Here is a 19,311-nt window from a genome sequence, read left to right as displayed (position 1 = left end):
AAACGGGTAAAAGTTTAGGTTTATTTTCCCATTACTAAAGTATGAACAATAAAAATAAATTATATTTTTTAACATGCTATTTAATTCATTGTCTACAATAGTATATAAATTTTATATTTCATAAAAAGTTTTCACATACGAGTATTTGATCATTGTATAAAAATGTCAAATTTGCGGGAATTTTTGACACTTGTCAATAAAAACATCTTAAACGTGAATTCAACTTGAAATAGTTCGAAATGGACGGGTTAAGATTGATTAGTTAAGTGTTTAGCAAAAATTTTAGCGTAGGGAAGGTAAGCAATGTCTAAATGTTAATTTGATGCACAAATTTACTATCTTTCTATTCATTGTAAGTGTAGGATACTCGTGAACATCCGTTTAACATGGCGCTCTCTAACGACATGTGCGGAAGATAACGCCTGTCCTTTGTCGTCTTACATTCTATTTCAATAGCCCATAGTGGCTGATATTTCATTTCTAAAGTCTTTATAAAATATTCGAACTGTTACATAATAAGAATTTGGGTTTTAATGTAAGATTACGACATAATTCGCGATCTTTGCAATGGTGAAAACCCGACGTAGCAACGGTGAGAATGGGGAGGTTGACGAAGGAAATTATTCAATAAACGATGTTGGAAGCATCTCTGATGAGAAGGTGATATCTCCATAATTAACCCATGCTCTTCTTTGTGGAAATGCACTCGCTTTGTGGAATGTTTCTTTGTATGCCATTTCCTGTCCCCAATTCAATATGTAGTACTTTGAAAGTGCATGTACTTGCATGTGTTTCATATGTCAATATTAGCTCAATGAATGTTCAATACTTTCAAGCATATTATTTATTCTGTTGTTATTATGGAAAAGAATTAATAAATAAGGAATTGTCAATTAAAACTTTGTTAAAGTGTATTATTATTTGCTTGCCTGAGTACATTGTGATGAAAACTAAGTATGTTATTGTGTGGTTATATGAAATATTAGACAAGTTCAAATATTTAGTAGATGCTTTAGTTTTTAATTTTGATTTGGTTGACTATTAGCTTCTTATTGGTTTGCCTTTATTGGGTAATTATAGTTAAGAAATTATCAAATGATGTTTTGATCATTATTGAATCTGCGCTGAATTGATTTCTTATTTCAAAACAACAGGCATCAAATTGGTCCCAACGAGAGTTAAGAAGTAGTCAATATAAAGTTGCGAGAAAAATCCAACGCTGGCCGACAAGATGTAAGTCTAATATTAAATACTAGAAACTGTAAAGGTATTTTAAATATTTAATAATTGGAATGCTTATTTTAAAGACAGCCGCAGTAGACTCCGCGCTATAAAAATGCCGAGAATTATGTTTCCTGAAAGTGACACCGAACCGGAAAAATATTCAAGGAGGTAATGTTTGTCTTGAATTCTTTAAGTAATTTGTTTAATTAGCTTGAAGTTTCTCTATGTCTTTAAGATGAAATCGTTTGTGATACTTGGTTTCATTTATATTTTTATGGTTAAACAATAAACAAAAAAAAAATTAATTAATTTCACAGAGGATATTTCGATTTTATCTTAAGATTAATTGTATAGAAATAAGTTAGTTCCTTGATATAAATGATAGTCATTCAATCCTTAAATATTTAATTATGTCCAGGTCAAATGTGGTTTGCGACCGCTGATGTTTTACATATAACAGATATTAAATCCAGTTTATTTGCTAAGACAGGTTACATAATCTAAATAATAGTTTTAATGAGTTCCATATATAATATTCTTCAGATCCCGGCAAGTTAGAGTTTTCTTTGCTGATGATAATGATGCTAGTAACAGGAGCATGAAGATACGTCGCAATCGTGGACCCAGGAAGAACTACATGGAAGACAGTGAAGATAAGCCAATACAACAAAGTATGTATATATTAAATTATTATTCATAAGTATGCCCAGTATAAGTGAATGTAAATTTTTTTGGGGCAAGTTCCTGTAATAACTAAGAAGTATAGTACTTGTATAGTTCAAACTAAATTCAGTTCCCTTATAACTTAAAGATATTTCAGATGTGCGGCGTAGTTGCCGGAAGCGGAAGTTGCTCCATCACAATTTTAATGAAAGCTGGATTACTAATGAGCTGAAAGTCAAAGGATATCCTGACTTGTATGGATTTAATGGCACCAGTTCCTCTGACGAATTCTCCTCTGGTGATGAAGCGAGGGAATCTAAGAAATTGGTAAATTATTTTATTTACAAGTTTAATGTAGTTAAGTGATTTGTCAAGCCGTGAAAGCTGGATGTACTCTCTCTGGATTTGAGGGAGAATTGATTTCTGTTCTTTTGCGTCTATTTTTGTTTCTCCATGTCAGGAATTTACAAACAGGTTACCTTAAAACCTTGACCTCCTTTGGAGTAGCCATCAGGGTTCTACCAAAAATAAAATATATCGATTTCCTATATAATTTTCCCAGTTGATTTGTAAATTTTGTATGGGGTTCCACAAAGACGACGGTGTTTGGTCTTTGTTGCCTTATCTTTAAAGTTTAGGGAGCCCTACCCTATGCCACACATCTCCACGGAGAAAAGCTAATTCACCCAAGCAGCGACGGTTCCCGTGTGGTACACGATACAATACGCAATGTTAATACAAGCGTTCCTTTTTGTGTTTATCTAATATTATGCGAATTGTTGAAAGCAATTATTCTTAATTTTTGCCACACAATTATATGTCATCCATCTTGATGATTATCATTGTAAAACTATACATGCGTCATGGTCCTTAATAGAGCTGTCTTCTAATGTTTTCGTAAGAGCTGCAACTGAAATCTTTCTAATGTGAAGGGTAAAGGAATTTTGATCTTGAGAATGACTGTCAACGTAGCCATTGATTTCCTTTGTTAAATTAATAAAACTCAGTGTTCTAACTATTCAGTTTTCTATGTTCAGTTGATATTGATCATGTTTCACTTCTCGCCAGACTCGTAGTCACCCGCCTACAAACACCGATGAAGACACTCAGCTGTCCAGGCAAAGAAGAACTTCAGCTAGATTCACTAATAATAAAAAGGTATGTACATATATTTTTAATTTCTACTGGGTAGTGCTTGACTATCCTTCTACTGCTGGAAGTAAAAATGAAGTTTTAGGTGGTGAACACACTATCCGAATGTTATACTATTCACAATTTTCTTGAAGACACCCAAACTGTAGCTCGAATGAAACACAGACACAGACAAAATGTTTCAGTTTCTTGCTGTATATATATAGACGGCTTAATTATTATTTTTTTGTATTATAAATCGGTTTTAGAGCCAAATAGGTAAGAATTTCAGATTTTTCGTTAAAAACACTACACATTCCTGAAGTATTTGTACATCAATGTTGTATTTTTCAAAATTATCATACTTATTACAAAACATATAAGATCAGTGTCGAGAGTGAACTTTAATATTTCCTCTACAGGATGTGACAGATTCGGATTCAGACAATGAAAACAATCAAACGGTCATCGAAAAGAAGCCAGTGGAAGCCAAGCAGGAGAGTGACAAGAACGAAACAGAAGATAAACAGAAGACAGAGAGAGAAGAAAAGGCTGAGGTCAAAGAGGAACAAGATAGCAACAGGTAGAGCAATGACATGAGTATTGCATAAAATCTGGGTGGATTCCATTAAAAATAATATTATAATAGTTACAAAGCATATTTTTTATTAATTTTTTTTTGGGAAACTATTTTATATAATATTAATAGTATATTGATTGAAAATTACAATAAAGAATTCTCTAATAATCTATCCATAAGGGTAGCTTGAAGTCCATTATTTCGTTCAGAACTCTCACTTATAAACCTGCATATTTTTTTTTATTTCGCTTTTGAAAAACTATTATATATGAACTGAAACCTTTTGAGTACACTGTCAGCTGAGCTATCAGCAAGTGTTCAAAAATTATCAAAGTAATTTAAATATTTCGAAAGTTATATGTTATATAGAATATTAATTAATATAGTACTTGAGGCTATTATAAATGTATTTTCTAAGTATAACCTTTTTGTATTGCAGTAACCAAGGTCCAGCTCGTTCAACCCGGGGGAGAGGTCGGAGAGGTCAAAAGAAAGACAGCCACCAGGAAACAGGTGATTTAATAATATACATCAAATATGGGGCAAATATTAATAAGGATAATACGCGTTTATTATTAAAAAAATATTCACTTCACCTGAAATCAAGCATATTTTTTAACAATTAAATTTATCAGTAAATTAATTTTAAAATAAAAGGTTAAAATGCATTAAAATAGGTGTCGATTACGTCTTAGTGAGAAGTTTTTTTATTACATCTTAAATTTTTTTTATTACATCTCAGTAATTGTTAAATTTTTAATGTTCCAAATATATATTTGAATAGATTAAGTACGAAAATAATATTGGTCGGCACAGAATAAAAGAAAAGATAAAATAGTCCCTAACTGACAGTTCAGCTATTCTTGTAGCAAAACGAAAATTTGTAATATCTTGGCATTTAAAAACCATTTCAGAATAAGCAATACAGTGACGTACAAACTGAATCATAATCATGTGAAATAATTTTACTCACAAACAGTACGATAAATACATGTTATAATAATCTATGACTAAAATAAACACACGGGACACTCGAGCCTCTTTAAATTCTCGTTTCGTCAGTACAAGACAGTGCTATAACACAAGAATCCCTCGCTTAATATGAACATGTACGTGCATCCTCAGCGTCTTCATCGTCCGAGTCCAGCGCGCCGCGAGCTCGCCGGCCGCGACGATCCGAGAGGGCTCGAGCACCGCCGGCCTTCGTGCAGCTGGCTGACCGGGAGACGAGGACCCGAGGTGCGGACACACATACAACCAAAAACGTATATACACACACACACACATATTCACACAGAAAAATCCACACACAAATAAAAATAGCATTGTGACAATATACAGGTTGACCTGTTGATAATTTATTATAATTTAAACAAATGCATTGCTGTCTTTCTTAAAGGTATATATTATTTAAGTCTTCTTGCTTTTTGACTCGCAATAATGTTACGTACTTCCTAGTAGGTATATACTATGCAGGGTGTCTTTCACTGTCAGGCAAATAAAAATTAATCAACTAAAACGTATAACTTATGCCTCCGTCGCCAGGTTGTGAGCGTCATACACTATCTCATATTTTGTTCACACACCCGTCGATGTCCGTTTTTTCCACACGTCTCGTGTCAGTCGTAAATATAGTTTGTATTAGATTATATATTATTCTTTTATATGAAAATAATATATTTCGGATATACTACGCGAATTTTACACACATTTACACATCTCGTCTGCCCGTGATCACGGTTGCTGAAAAGTAACCGAAACGTCGGGATTATGTAGTTTTAAAACAATAAAATCCGCGTAGTGTATCCGAAAATATATTAGTTTCATTTAAATGAATAAAACTCGCGAAAGCCTTAGATCGCATTATATATTACTCTTGATATACTTAACTAAAAGGTAGAAAAACGACCTCTGTTTCGGTGAAACATAAATCCACACTTCCTCCTTTTATTCCATAAGCTAAATTTTCAAAAGCCTATATTCTTATACAAAACAAAATCATCTAGTGAGTGCTGTGCACTGTGTCTATTGTCTTTTAATTTATTAACAGTATTTTGAAGTTCTTTCTTTACATACATACACATATTATATTATATTACACGCAGGTAAATCCTTTGCTCTGAGAAAGAAGCCATACAGCCTAAGGGAGAGAAAACCGAAATTACTTCGTAGAAAAACGATTAGATGTAAGTGTGTCGTCAATATCCAGTCAGTGCTATAGTTATTAATCATAGTCATACATATAAAGAGATGATTCAAATTGCAGCTCAATCACCGTCCAGCAGCAGCAGCAGCAGCAGCACCAGCAGCTCCGATACTGAGGAGGATTTGAATGTATCGATGAAAAATAAAACCAAGGGCAGGTGTGATAAGATCGAAAATGCCATACCGTTACTTACAAGCGCGATGTTCCTGAGCAAATAATATGATTTGTTTTCAGGCAAAAATCCAAGTGCATAGATGACAAAAAGACTGACAGGGCGCTGAGGGACATACAGCCCATTGAAGTGGACGGCAGTGTGAGGTTCTCATCAGTAAGTGGGAGTCTTTACAGAATGTGTATCTGACGGGGATTGCTGTGAAAAAATACGTAACAGTTAATTTGTGTGAGATAAAGATAGTGGAGGGTTGTATCGCGATGGACCAACACTTAGTTAATCAAAATTAATGATTTTGTTTTGTTTATGTACAATTAATAAGTTCTAAACTCACATCACTTCAATGTAACTAGTATTTTCGGGTTGACCACGCGATTGTCATCTTTTTTGACTGCGCACCGACGTTAAGTATTGGTTTTACTTCAAGTAAATTCGAGAAAGTCTTAGATCTCGTTATTAGCGTCATTTTACTCAAATCGGTTGTATAAAAATATTATATATTGTCAGTGATTTCTTTATTTTTTCTTACATAATATAAATGTGCAGGTCGGCGGTTTGGAGGAGCATATAAAGTGTCTGCGAGAAATGGTTCTCTTCCCGCTCATGTATCCGAGTTTGTTCGAAAAGTTTAAGACTCGACCCGCCAAGGGTGTTCTGTTCCACGGCCCGCCCGGGACTGGCAAGACCCTGCTGGCACGAGCGTTAGCCAACGAGTGCAGTTTGATCGGCGGACGGAAGGTCGCCTTCTTCATGAGGAAGGGGGCTGACTGCTTAAAGAAATGGGTGGGGGAGAGCGAACGGCATCTGAAGTTGCTGTTCCAACAGGTGACTTTATAAGCTGCGAGAGGCGTAGCTAGGAGTAGCGTAGCTAGCCGTAGCTAGCGTAGCTAATCGTAGCTAGGCTATATAAAGTACTGATGATGAGCTCAGCCAACTCCGTTATAATATGACGAGGTTTCGCAGCTTTAGAATTTCTTCATAGATTTTAAGCTTTATTTGTCAGTAAATCAGAGATCTACTAGTATAAGTTACGCCAAACAAAAGTAAGGAATTAAATAAGTTGTACATAGAAAGGTTTGATGTTTGGAGCAAAACTATGATTCAGATTTAATTCGCGTATCTTTATGTTTTTATTCTTGAAAAGAGGTTTTGATTAGTTTTGCAGTATTTAAATTTAAATTTAGACGATTAGTGAAAATCTTAGAGATATTAACGGTTTGAAATACAAATTTAGTTATTATTTAATTTATGTAATGTGTCCCATACGTACAGGGCTGCTGCCTACCCGTTCAAAATATTTTTATAAAAATACTGAATGATTGACTAACCGTCTAGTTGATACTCGATAGCCGGAAGCGTTTGCAATCTACCGGAAATCACAGATTCAAATGCTGCTTGCGATTAATTTTTCACTATATTTTACTATGAATGTGATGAAAACAGTGAAATAACGCGAGTAAAAAATAATTTTGCAAGTGATTTCAGGCTAACAAAATGAAACCATCGATAATATTCTTTGACGAGATCGACGCCCTGGCTCCCGTCCGTAGCGTGAGGCAGGAGCAGGTTCACACTAGCGTCGTGGGGACCCTGCTGGCAGAAATGGACGGGGTCTGTGACAGGTATTAGCGACTCTATTACATAGTGTATAAAGTCTTTATTCGATGATGAGAATGCTACTAAAATTATATATAAGAAAGCTTGTGGGGTGTAGGTGTTTGTTGGTCTTTTACGTTTAAAACACTGAACGGAATTTGACGAAATTTTCCAATAACCTTAGCCTTCATTCCGTTTAGTTTGAAGGAACATGGTAAAAATTATATGTAATATGAAGTCACGTGACACAGACGTAATACGAGTATGTCGCTTACGATCGGTTGCCATGTCTGTTATATTAAATGCACATGATTCATCATTATCTCTCAACACAATACCGAAGATAACGAAGATGAAGTCGCAGACAAAACCAGGGGTTAATTGACTGTAGATAAATTGTCTGGCTTCACTAAAGTAGTGTTAACTCTCACAGACTGCGGCTGTTATATGTACACTGTACATAATAACCAAACTTCACATTAATTCCTAATCTGATATGATCAAAGCTCCATCAAGCGTATCTAGGAATTTTTATTAATAATTTCTCTCCTAATTACAGAGGTGAAGTAGTTGTTATCGGCGCAACGAATCGTCTGGACGCCGTGGACCCCGCACTGAGACGCGCCGGCCGGTTCGACCGCGAGCTGCACTTCCCCCCACCACACGCGGCCGCGCGCCGCGAGATACTAGAGATATACACCCGCGACTGGAGCCCGCCCCCCTCCACAGACACCATACTGCGGATAGCCGACATCACTAACGGCTATGGAGGTAGGTCGCATGTTATATGGAAACTTTGATTTAAATAAAATAATATAGGTTACATTTAAATTGCTTATCTTAAAAATATTTTTGCATTTTAAACCACCTTTTAAAATTGTTTAAGACTTTTGTATCATTTATCTGCATAATAATTTTGTATGCACGACCAATCGTGACTGGGTAACACTGTCAGTGGCTGTTTGAAACCAGTACTTTGATTGAATATATATCTTTCTAGGATCGGATCTGAAGGCTTTGTGTTCTGAAGCGGTACTGAAAGCGCTCAGAAGAGTTTATCCACAAGTGTACGATAGTGAATACGCGCTAGTTATAGATCCTAAAAACGTACGTATACGAAATTAATCGAATTTGTTTCCAATATAGACTATGGTTACAACAACTCCCATTCTAATCGCCTTCATAAAAGTGGTACTAACAACAGAGTAAGAAATGTTTTAAGTGACTAATTACACAGGTAGAGGTCACGGAAGGCGATCTGGAGTCAGCGATGGCTGGTCTGGTGGCGGCGGGCGCTCGGAGTAGTCCCGCCCCGGCGCGGCGACTACCCTCATATTGCGAGCCGCTGTTCCAGGCGCAACTTAGGGCTGCGTTATCCCTTCTCAAACAACCTTTCATTAAAGGCACTGGAAAGTGAGTGGGCTGAATTTAGTAATGTTATAAAAAATATATACGTATAAAATATTACTATTATATATATGTACTTTTTCAGAAAATCAGATATGCCGATGTCATCTAACGTGTTACTATTGGAGGGCGAATGTTCTGACACCCATCTCGCGCCCGCGGTGTTAGCCCACTTCGAACAGTGTACCGTTCGCGAGCTCAGTGTGCGACTTTGCACTCGGCGCTGGCGTACACTCAAGAACAAGCGCTTATATCGGTAAATATGATATCACATAGTAACGCAACATATAAGGATTTCCAATTTCCTTGTTCCCTTGATCTGACCTTGATCCCAAATTCCACTTAGTCGTGTTAAAGATGAAAGAATAACTTTAGAAGTAATTAAGAAAAATGATGATAATTAATGAAAAATGTATATAATATAATCTGTTACATTCTTTAATATAATCTGTGGTAGTGTTTTAACGTTTTTATGATCTGTATCTCAGCTGTTCTCGGAGTGTCGTCGCGCCGAGGGCGGGTGTGTGTTGGTAGTTCGTGAGGCGGACGCGGTGTGCGGCGCGCTGGGCGGGCCGGGGCTGCTGTTACAGCTGTGGCGCTCCCGGGCCGCGGGGGAGCGGACTTTACTCCTCGCTACCTCGCCACATAGACCGCTAGCTGATGATGTTAGTTATAGATGGTGTCAAACAAAATTGTGCAAAGACCACAAATTTCGTATACCCTAAATTGAATCAATACAGAATTGTTATTATTGTATATATATTTTAAGTTTTTAACTGAAATTAAAAATTATATCAACTAGAAAACTAGTTCAGTAAAACCAAATTATAACTTAAGTTCTCGTTATGTGTACACCACAATATATTTTTGTTTTTAATTGTTGGTCTGTGAAAAATAAGTTCTTAATTTAAAAAAATGTCAAATTTGATTTCATTTTCATTCATTAAGTGTTGAAGTATTTACTTGTATACTTTGTATTCAGTCTGTGGTTGTCTTAGGATTTAAGTAGTATTTGGTATCTGTTCTAATATAAAAACAAGTATTTAGGAAAAAAAATAACCCTTAATATATGTTTCCAGCTCAAAGAATTGTTCCCAGCATACAAAGACTGCACTTACAGAGTCCGTGATCCCACTATATCTGAAGTGATAAACTTCTTGAAGCCGATATTGACGGAAGTACCTCTAGAAGAACCCGTTATACAGAACAACGAGCCGCCGCCCCCTCTACCACGAGGTAAAAGATTTCATTATAGTGAATAAGGTAATGGCAATTTCCCAAAAAACTGGTTTCTCGTAGATAAAGTGCTTTTATTACATTCATACGTCTGTGCCACTTGGTGTCTGTTCAGCAAATTCATATTAATATTGCAACTTTAATAATCTTCTGTAATGAATATGTATTGTAAACAGCCCCTCCCCCTCCCCCGCCGAGAGAGAGCGAAGAAGATATAGCGAGGCGAAAAAGGAAAGAAGATTACAAGCTGAGAGAATTGAGGATATTTTTACGAGATATTTGCAGGAAGTTAGCTTCTAACAGGCGCTTTTATAAGTTCACCAAACCTGTCGATCTGGAGGAGGTAGGCCCGACCGTAGTGTTTCTGTGTACAACTTGACCGGCATATCACTAAACTCAATATGAAATTGGAATCTGAAAAATTGTGGAGGGGCTCAATTCTACCATATGTTTATTCCTAAACCTCCCTAATTTTAATTCCACTTTCTCCTTTTTTTACATTTGATAGAATTTAGTTCTGAAGTCAAAGCCTAACAGTTTTGTACACATTTTAATCAGACGTGTACAAAACTTTACACATTATTACTCTGTGTTTTAAAAATGGACAGTTTTATTTTATGTCCTTTGAATTTGACACTAAGGTGTATAAAAATTTTAATACTCATGTAGTATAAAAAGTATTTGTGTTTTTACACAGTTAATTATTTGTTTGTAAACTCAAACTACAAATGTTTGTCTATCGCTGTATAAATTAAAGGTTCTATTCCTGTTTGTAACCCCTGACCCGAAAGTGGAGTGACCTTTGTATTGCGTGTTTCTGTGTGATTACGACTGTGGGTTTTTGGCATCGCAGTTCTTAAATAGATTGACCATTTTTATTCGTTTTTGTAATTTGAAAGCCAGTTTCGTTGCAGTAGTTCTTAGCTAGGATTAATTATTTTGCCCCTGCAGTGTAAGACTATCAGGTCTTCATAAAATGATGGAAGGCATCTTTGGCTTATGATTATTTGATTAAGTACAGTTTTTACAGTAATTTCGACAGTTTTTTTTAAATTTAATATATTTATGAATTATTTTTAACTTAATACGTTTGTTTTTTGACGACGGAAGAAAGAAAACCTATGTAAATTAAATTGATTATTATTACCTATTAAAACTTGTGTACATGAAATCGAATACTTAAAATTCCAGGTCACAGACTATCTAGACATTATAAAGCAGCCGATGGATCTGGAGACCATAATGACGAAGGTGGACATGCACAAGTACAACTGTGCGCAGGAGTTCCTAGATGACGTGGACTTGATATGCGCCAACGCCCTCGAGTATAACCCGGACAGGTGTGGAAGTCAGACCGCTCACATTCTGTCATTCGATGTTAACACCATTTAATTTTGTCGGTTTATATTTGACTAACCAACATCATGCTCTCATAGATCCTCTTCCGTATTTGAAAATATTTCTGGATTAATTTTATTATTTGATTTTTCCGTCTTCTCACATGTTTTATATAATTTTGGACACATTTATTCAGTGTTTCGTTTTTCATACCTCCCGGTGCTAATCAAAGGGTCAGAGGAATGTCGAGGTATGAACGATGACGAGATATTACTATGTATATATATTATGTAATTATATTGAATATTATATTATGTACTCAATACAACCTCTAACCTTTTGTGTGGAATTATTTGTATTATCTTCTATTAGCATGCCCTTGTACTGTTTATATTCTCTTGTTAGTTCTGTGTCGTACGCTGTATGTAGATTTAAACCAGCTTTTGTATAACTTATGTACATTTTAAGGAATGGCTTGATGTACTGATTTAATATTATATGTGTGGTGAAAAGTTAAGTATTTGTCTTGTCTTACAGAAAAGTATATTTTTCATAACTCTTAGTATACTCAAATATTTTGAATAGACTTATAGCGATTGCATTAAAAATAAAATTTAAATATATTTTTATTATAAATAGACTAGTGTCTATGGTTGTAGTATATTGTGGTACCAATACCTTTCGTGTCAGCTTTTATGACTATAGATACATTGTTAAGAATTTTATTACCCAGAGATCATACTGAAGATGTTTCTTTTCTTTGTATTTCGGATTGCATAATTAAAACAATAATTTTAGTTCAATTTTAACTCTTGGTCTTATAAGATAGCAGAGCAGAAGCAATAGGGATACTTAGCGAAGTCGAGCCTCTGTTACTGATATTTCTATTAAACTTTGTATTTAAGATTTCACAAAAATGGGAAGTCTTATAGCTTAACTACTCGTTCCTATAGGCAGAGCAGATCAGAAACAATAGGTACATATATAATAATGAAAGTCAAACGTTCTATTACAAACACAGCCTTTGATGATAGGACGTCGTCGGACAAGCAGATCCGTCATGAAGCGTGTTCCCTGAGAGATCACGCGCACGCGCTCATCGACGTGGAGATGGACAGCGACTTCGAGCTGGAGTGTCAGGACATCGCCCGGAGACGCCGCGAGGAGGGCGCCGCCGACAACGACCTGCCCGACTTCATATACACAGCATCCAACTTGCGTAAGTGTGCGTGACGGCTTGTGTGTGAGGGAGTGTCTATGTGTGCATGCGTGCATGAGTGTACATTTGTGTGTGTGCGTGAGTGTACATTTGTGTGAGCGCATTACATGTAGTTCAAACCGTTATCTTTACAAAGTTTGAATTTAATAAGACTTACCTTTTTCTGTACATGTAAGGCAAGACTGAATAGTTTTTTTAATAGTGTGTTTATAATCTACGCTTTATTTCCATTTATCAGGTGGTATGTGAGTGAATCACTGTCCACTCACTAATATATATAATATATGATATATGTGTATGTTCCAGCGGACGGTCTAGATAATTCAACAAATGAGAAGACGATCCGGACGCCACAGAACGGTGAGAAGAACGAGACTCACTCCGCGAAACGGAAGAGAAGAAGAATCAACGCCTGGTCCAAGGGACTGGTTGTGAAGCGACAGAAAACACAGAGGGTTAGTCATTAACGAACGAAATCTTCTAAGCTACCAGAGTGCTATTACTGACTACTACTTAAAGTGACTAAGTCTTTACATTAATACAGGTGTAATGCGGAATTCAGAATGTATAATTGCTCGTCTGCCCGTGATCACGGTTACTGAAAAGTAACCGAAACGTCGGGAGTATGTAGTTTTTTACAAAAATAAATCACGCGTAGTTTATCCGAAAAATACTAGTTTCATTTAAGTGTATAATTGCTTATTACCATTTTAATGAATATTCATATCGTTGTCTCCAGAATTTTAAGGATTCATCACTGGCGGTGACGGACGAGGAGTGTAAGGAAAATCAGCCAATAACATCCACCCCGCTACCTAACGGGTCTTGTAGCTCGGGCTCCGACGACGACGCGCCTCTTAGGCGACCTGCCCCCGACCCGCTCGAGAACAACGACAAAGACTATCACAACCACGTGCGGGACAGGTGATACACACACGTATACATATATATATGTATATATCATACATGCATATATACTTAATGTGCTCATAACAATACTTTTAATTTTCTTATCTTATCATCTTCTTATGTTATGATATATTTAAAATATTTTATACTGAATCCTGGATACTGTAGAAAACCCGTATATATTACATATATTTGCCAATTCAGTTCTTTGCCAAGCCAACAAACCTCAGACTATTAGGACGGATGTTTTTACGTTTAGTATTACTCCGAGCAAAGCATTTATACTAGTTTAATTTGAAATGTATCCAATATCCATGGGCTTAAAAAACATGGCCACTGTTCTCTAAGATATATTGAAATCCTTTTTATCCTGAAACAAAAAACGGTTTCCAGAAAAAGTGAAAACTTAAATGTGGTTCTAACACCATAGACTTGGTCTAAATAATTTTCGCTTGTTTCCAAAAAAAAAAAAAATCGGACAATAATTTTTCTGCCCATGTCTAAATAGTGAAAAGCCAAATTTCGTTTTATGTTGACGGAATGTATGATTTTTTTTGCGTTCAAGGTGTAAATTTATTCAAAAATGTTTTAAAGTAAATAAGCTGTAAAAAAAATCAACAAACAATTTATTCCTCACCACTTACCATTCATATAACAAATTTTTTGACACAAACATGAATAAGATCTGAAGTATGTAATTCCAATATTTAATACATGTTAAATATCAAACAAAAGTTACATAATATATTTGTTCCAGCCCGGCGAAAACGGAGAAGTCACCGACTAAACAGTCACCAAAGAAAAGAAATTCCGGTCACGAGGCCTCGAGTGGAGGTACGTATAGTTAGTCAAAAAAACCTATGCCCTTTGATAAATCTCCTAAACAGGTATAAGAGTTCATAACTTATGATGTGTTGAAATAGTTATATTTTGTCTTTTACTTAACCGTGGAATAAATCATAGGATTATTAGAAGTAAACAAGATGCAAGAGAATTTTATTGTATATCTGAAATGTAGTTTAAATCTGGTTTAAAATTCACTGATAGATGGAATGTCCTAATCTGCGTCGCGTACATATTCTAGAGACATTTAGTTGGAGTAGAAAACAAAAAGTACTGGCGGTTATATACTTATTTGCTATATCTATTTCTTTAAGCACACATTTTTCATTTAACTCTGAACCCATTGAGATGTCCAAGAGAAGTCGTGGACAAGAGGTAGCTAAATGGGAAATAACTTCATAAACCCTGTCTGCTGTATAAGAAGTGGCTGAACGTTGCAAATTGATAATATTAGCATTATAATTAAAAGAATTGTTCTATAAATTTCCAGATTCAGAGAAGGTACTGATAAACAAGACTGAACTAGATAACCTACTGTATAAAAACGCAAAGTCCTTAAGGAGCATCGGCCTCACTGCCTTACTCGATCTACACGAACAGCTGGCGGCCGTTGTCCACTCATACAGCGACAAATATGATAGGAACAAACTGCCAAACGAACTGAGCTCCATCATAACGAGGTACATACAGTTGGCGAAGAAGTGAATCGACAACCGGCCTTGCTGTCAAAATAACCCTTCAGACCCATCTGCCAGGTGCGAGTTAAGATCCGTTAGGATATGTCGATACAATAGCAGCTGGGTCTAAAAAAGACAATAGTTTTATAACTAATATTCCTAACTTGAATTTATCTAGCCCTCGAACTATCCAAAGCCGTCCAAAGTTAAAGTAATTGATTTTTTTGACAGAAGGCTAGTAAGGTTGGGTTGGGATTAACGCATTACTCTTAAATGCGGGATGTAATATTGTATTTGAATTCGAATGAGAACAGTATTCGGTGTTTTTGTTTGTGGTGTTCTTAAACCTAAAAATACTCTTTAAAGTAAAAATATCTCGAAATAAATTTTAGATGTTCCCTTTGGTTGTACATTTTCGATGTAACTTTTTTTTTTAATAACCAGTTCTTGATGTCAATTGATTGTAACTGTTTACAATAACAGCTGATAGCACTATCTAGAGTCTAGACCGACAGTCTGGACCCGGTCTGTGATAGAAGTAGAATTGTATATATCATAGTAAATAAAGTATCTAATTTCTCACTCATAATCAATCATATTTCATGTTGGTAACTTCGATATTGTATCTTATATGATTGTAATAAGGTTTATAATAACTGTGGGTTTAAGTCGGGAATGCGGTTTAGGAAAATGGGTTCAAAGCATGTCCGTGGGTTGAGATATACATAAAGGGTTTAATTATATTTAATGTTTATGAAATAGAAATAAAATAATAATAATAATTTTCTCATCTGGCTTTTATGTATAAAAAATAAAAGTATATAAAAAAAAATACTAATAATAATAAAAATTATATGTAACTTACTGTAAAAGTAAAAAAAAATATATAATAATGCTCTCGATTCTCTAAACTTATTAAAAACAGGTTGTGAAAACTGATATATAGTATTGCTTCTAGCGTTACATTTGTATATATTTTTCATTTGATTTTCGTCAATACATGTAAAACGTCCACAATGCAAATGGCGGGTGTCCATACAATATTTTATAAATCCCTTATATTCATATAATTTTCATTGTCTATTTCATACTTAACATAATATAACAAGCATTGCTCATCACAACATGCTTATAAACTAGTTTATCTATTTTTTTTTTTAATAATTGTAATGTATATTAAAAGCACCTAAAGAATTTATTCGATACTGCCACTAACTTAATTGTTTCCCAAAAGGCTGAAACAGGAAATATTATTATGTACTGTAATCAAATGAGCTTATGTATTCAGTGTGCGGATAAAATGAAAATGTTCATGCCTAGAATAAGACTTGTCTTAACAGTTTAATAATTTTATTGAATTTAACCTAGTAAGCGTTTGTACTACGTAATTATTAAACGGACACTAGCGACCTCCTGTGTATATAACATGTACTAATAATCTTTCATTGATGTTGTTCGAATATGTTTAGATATATCTAATCATTCCTTTCGATATCAAACAGCAGTGGACATTATAATTTGCTTTGTTTTACTGATATTTATTAAACTTTTAACTCTACCTGACATACATTTATTTGTCATCACATCAAAATATTATTTTGTGTGATTTTTCTATGACTGTAATATGTACGGGTTAAATAAATTGTACTGACATAATGTAATGTATGTTTAGAACCATGAATACTATTTATCAAACGGTATGTTTTCATTAAGAGTGGAAAAAAAATTGAACAAAATAATATTTTTCGATGACAGTGTAATGTTCTAAATTTTTTTGTCCATGTCATGCGAGACTGAGACACCATTATGTGTCCTCAATGTTATTTTTTTTGTGTCTGACAAATGTTTTATTCCGCTGTTCCGCTCATTTTTTGTGGTTCATACAAATATACTAAAAGAAATAGAGTGAATGTGACTTGGGACAATTTGAGAACATTGTAATGAAAATTTTTTTTCAATGCATTTGTTGATATTTGATATAATTTTTGTGTAATTTGAATATTTCTACATATATATATACAATATCACTTGTAACACTGTTTGGTATCGAAATAATGAGTTAGGAGTAACTGATTAAAAGTTTATTTTGATTCAAAATGTATGCCAATTGTTTCTCTTCATATATTTTGATTATTTAAATTAATAGTACTTAATAACTTTATATACAAAGCTAATGTTCTATTATTTTTTAACTCAATATTTTTTGGTGTGTCCGAATAATTTGTTGTAAATACATATAATTTATATATTTGCATGTTTTCGTTATTGTTTGGTACTTTATAAAACTGTGTGATATGAAAATACAAAAGCACATAAATAAAATAGTTACCTCAAAAGAATTACTTCAAAAAACATGTAGTGATAATATAACTGATAGTTTTTTATAAGGATCCTGCCATATCCTGACCGATGGCGGTTGTTTTTGATCGAGTGTCGTTCTGTTGTTACCATTACCCTTTATACAGTCTACTGGTATCATATCAGTTGTATCGATTTAAATTTACAATGTATAGTTATAATTGTTGTAACGACTTTGATAATCTGATAATTGAATTTTATTGTACGGTTCAAACGAATTTTTAGAATTAATGTTATTTATAAGAGCGTGTGCAGTATCAAACACTGTTTGTATAGGATAATTCATTAAATTAAATATTGGTACGTCTTGGCAACTTTCAGCAGTGCTTTTAGTATTTTATTTGAGTATAATAAAATTTTTGTTACTATTTTGTTTTTGAAAATACCAAATTGTTTTATAAATAAATTTTCAGTAAATATTGTTCATACAAAAGAAACGATTATTGTAGTAAATTAAATATCTCTACTATGTCACTTAAACTTCATAAACATGACGTTACGAAACATTAAGAAAAAAATTTGAATATGGAAACTTTTAGTTGTATGGGAAAAAAAAGGTTGCCATTGGTTTAACTTTTTCATTATAGTGTTGCCAATAATAAAATTAATAACTACAGCCAATATAGAAGTAAATTTGTTTTGGGAGATGTTAATCAAAATATTTTAAAAATAAAGTTGGACTGGTTATAAGATTAGACATTGTTGATCGAAATCTTATTGTATCATTATAAAGTTTGTGGTGCATTTTTGCGTTGATTTTAATTGCTTTCTCCATTATTATTTTTTTGTTGTTTATTAAAATATAATACACTATGAAAATTAAGTAATTGATGGCAACCGAAATACGGCTTCAATAATAATTTATAACAAATTTAATTTTCATTTCATTATAAAACTGATTTTAAATTAATTGATTTCACGCGTATCTTCGATGTTTATTTTGTTTATTTTTTCTTTGTGTAAGAAATTTGTTTGTAATAAAATTATTTTAGAGTGGAATTAGTTTTAGTTATTATTGGATATTATCTTTTTTTTATTTTTTTAAAGGCATTGAGATTAATGGTTTTGTTTTGTAGCTGAATTGGCCTAAATAAAAATGTATCATAATACGATTGTATTGAATAAATAGTATAGAAGATGTATGTTTGATACTGCAAGTTATTGTTATTCCGATGAATCTGCTTGCATTTGCTCAATCTGGTGTAACATTGTGAGCGACCACCGTTAGTGTATATTTGTATTTATGAAAATGTATTTAATAAAAATTAAAGGGTATGCCTTCATGTGATAACTGAATATGTGTTTTAATTTCTAATAAACGTTCAACGCGCCCTTTCCAAAGATTTTTCTTAGCGATTCTAGATAGTTTAATTTGTAAGGGCTGCAGGTTATTTTTCCTGCTAATTTTATATATTTTTCGTTCGATATTTTGCTGTGTAAATATTAATTTAAGTTTCACTTAAATGATAGAAACGTCATAATAAACCATTTCATGATTATCTGTATTTTTTACTCTGTTATTTATCGCATTTTAGCGTTCGAAACAAAATTAAAGTTTTGTCTCTTAACATTAGGTGCATATGATTGAATTTAAATTTTGTGTTAATTTGTATACCAAATGACTAAACGTTGTGAGAGTATGACCTGGGACAGATTATTAAAAATTTATTAGCAATAATAAGAGGTTTACTATCTTGCTCACAATCAAGCGGTTAATCGGAATAAAGGTTAGTAAAAAGCCTTAGTAGAAAT

General features: G+C 33.9%; 1 protein-coding gene across 1 annotated transcript; it reads left to right on the top strand.

Moving 5' to 3' along the window:
- Positions 1 to 181: 181 nt before the first annotated feature.
- Positions 182 to 18,855, top strand: LOC116771156 (ATPase family AAA domain-containing protein 2-like). Its single transcript, XM_061523207.1, is given in 29 exon segments — positions 182 to 296; positions 541 to 660; positions 1,155 to 1,233; positions 1,308 to 1,392; positions 1,768 to 1,895; positions 2,045 to 2,214; positions 2,956 to 3,045; positions 3,441 to 3,601; positions 4,038 to 4,111; positions 4,724 to 4,837; positions 5,704 to 5,784; positions 5,865 to 5,961; positions 6,039 to 6,132; positions 6,523 to 6,801; positions 7,462 to 7,598; positions 8,132 to 8,343; positions 8,573 to 8,679; positions 8,810 to 8,985; positions 9,065 to 9,180; positions 9,183 to 9,235; positions 9,468 to 9,644; positions 10,059 to 10,215; positions 10,392 to 10,558; positions 11,407 to 11,555; positions 12,588 to 12,772; positions 13,079 to 13,227; positions 13,512 to 13,696; positions 14,439 to 14,515; positions 15,015 to 18,855. Coding segments are annotated over 28 exon segments (3,807 nt in total). The 5' UTR covers positions 182 to 296; positions 541 to 567; the 3' UTR covers positions 15,230 to 18,855.
- Positions 18,856 to 19,311: the final 456 nt, after the last annotated feature.

Source organism: Danaus plexippus, chromosome 17, assembly GCF_018135715.1.
Source record: "Danaus plexippus chromosome 17, MEX_DaPlex, whole genome shotgun sequence".
In the NCBI taxonomy this organism is placed as follows: domain Eukaryota; kingdom Metazoa; phylum Arthropoda; class Insecta; order Lepidoptera; family Nymphalidae; genus Danaus; species Danaus plexippus.
Note: the sequence above shows the minus strand (reverse complement) of the source record. Positions and strands in the feature narration are given on the sequence as shown.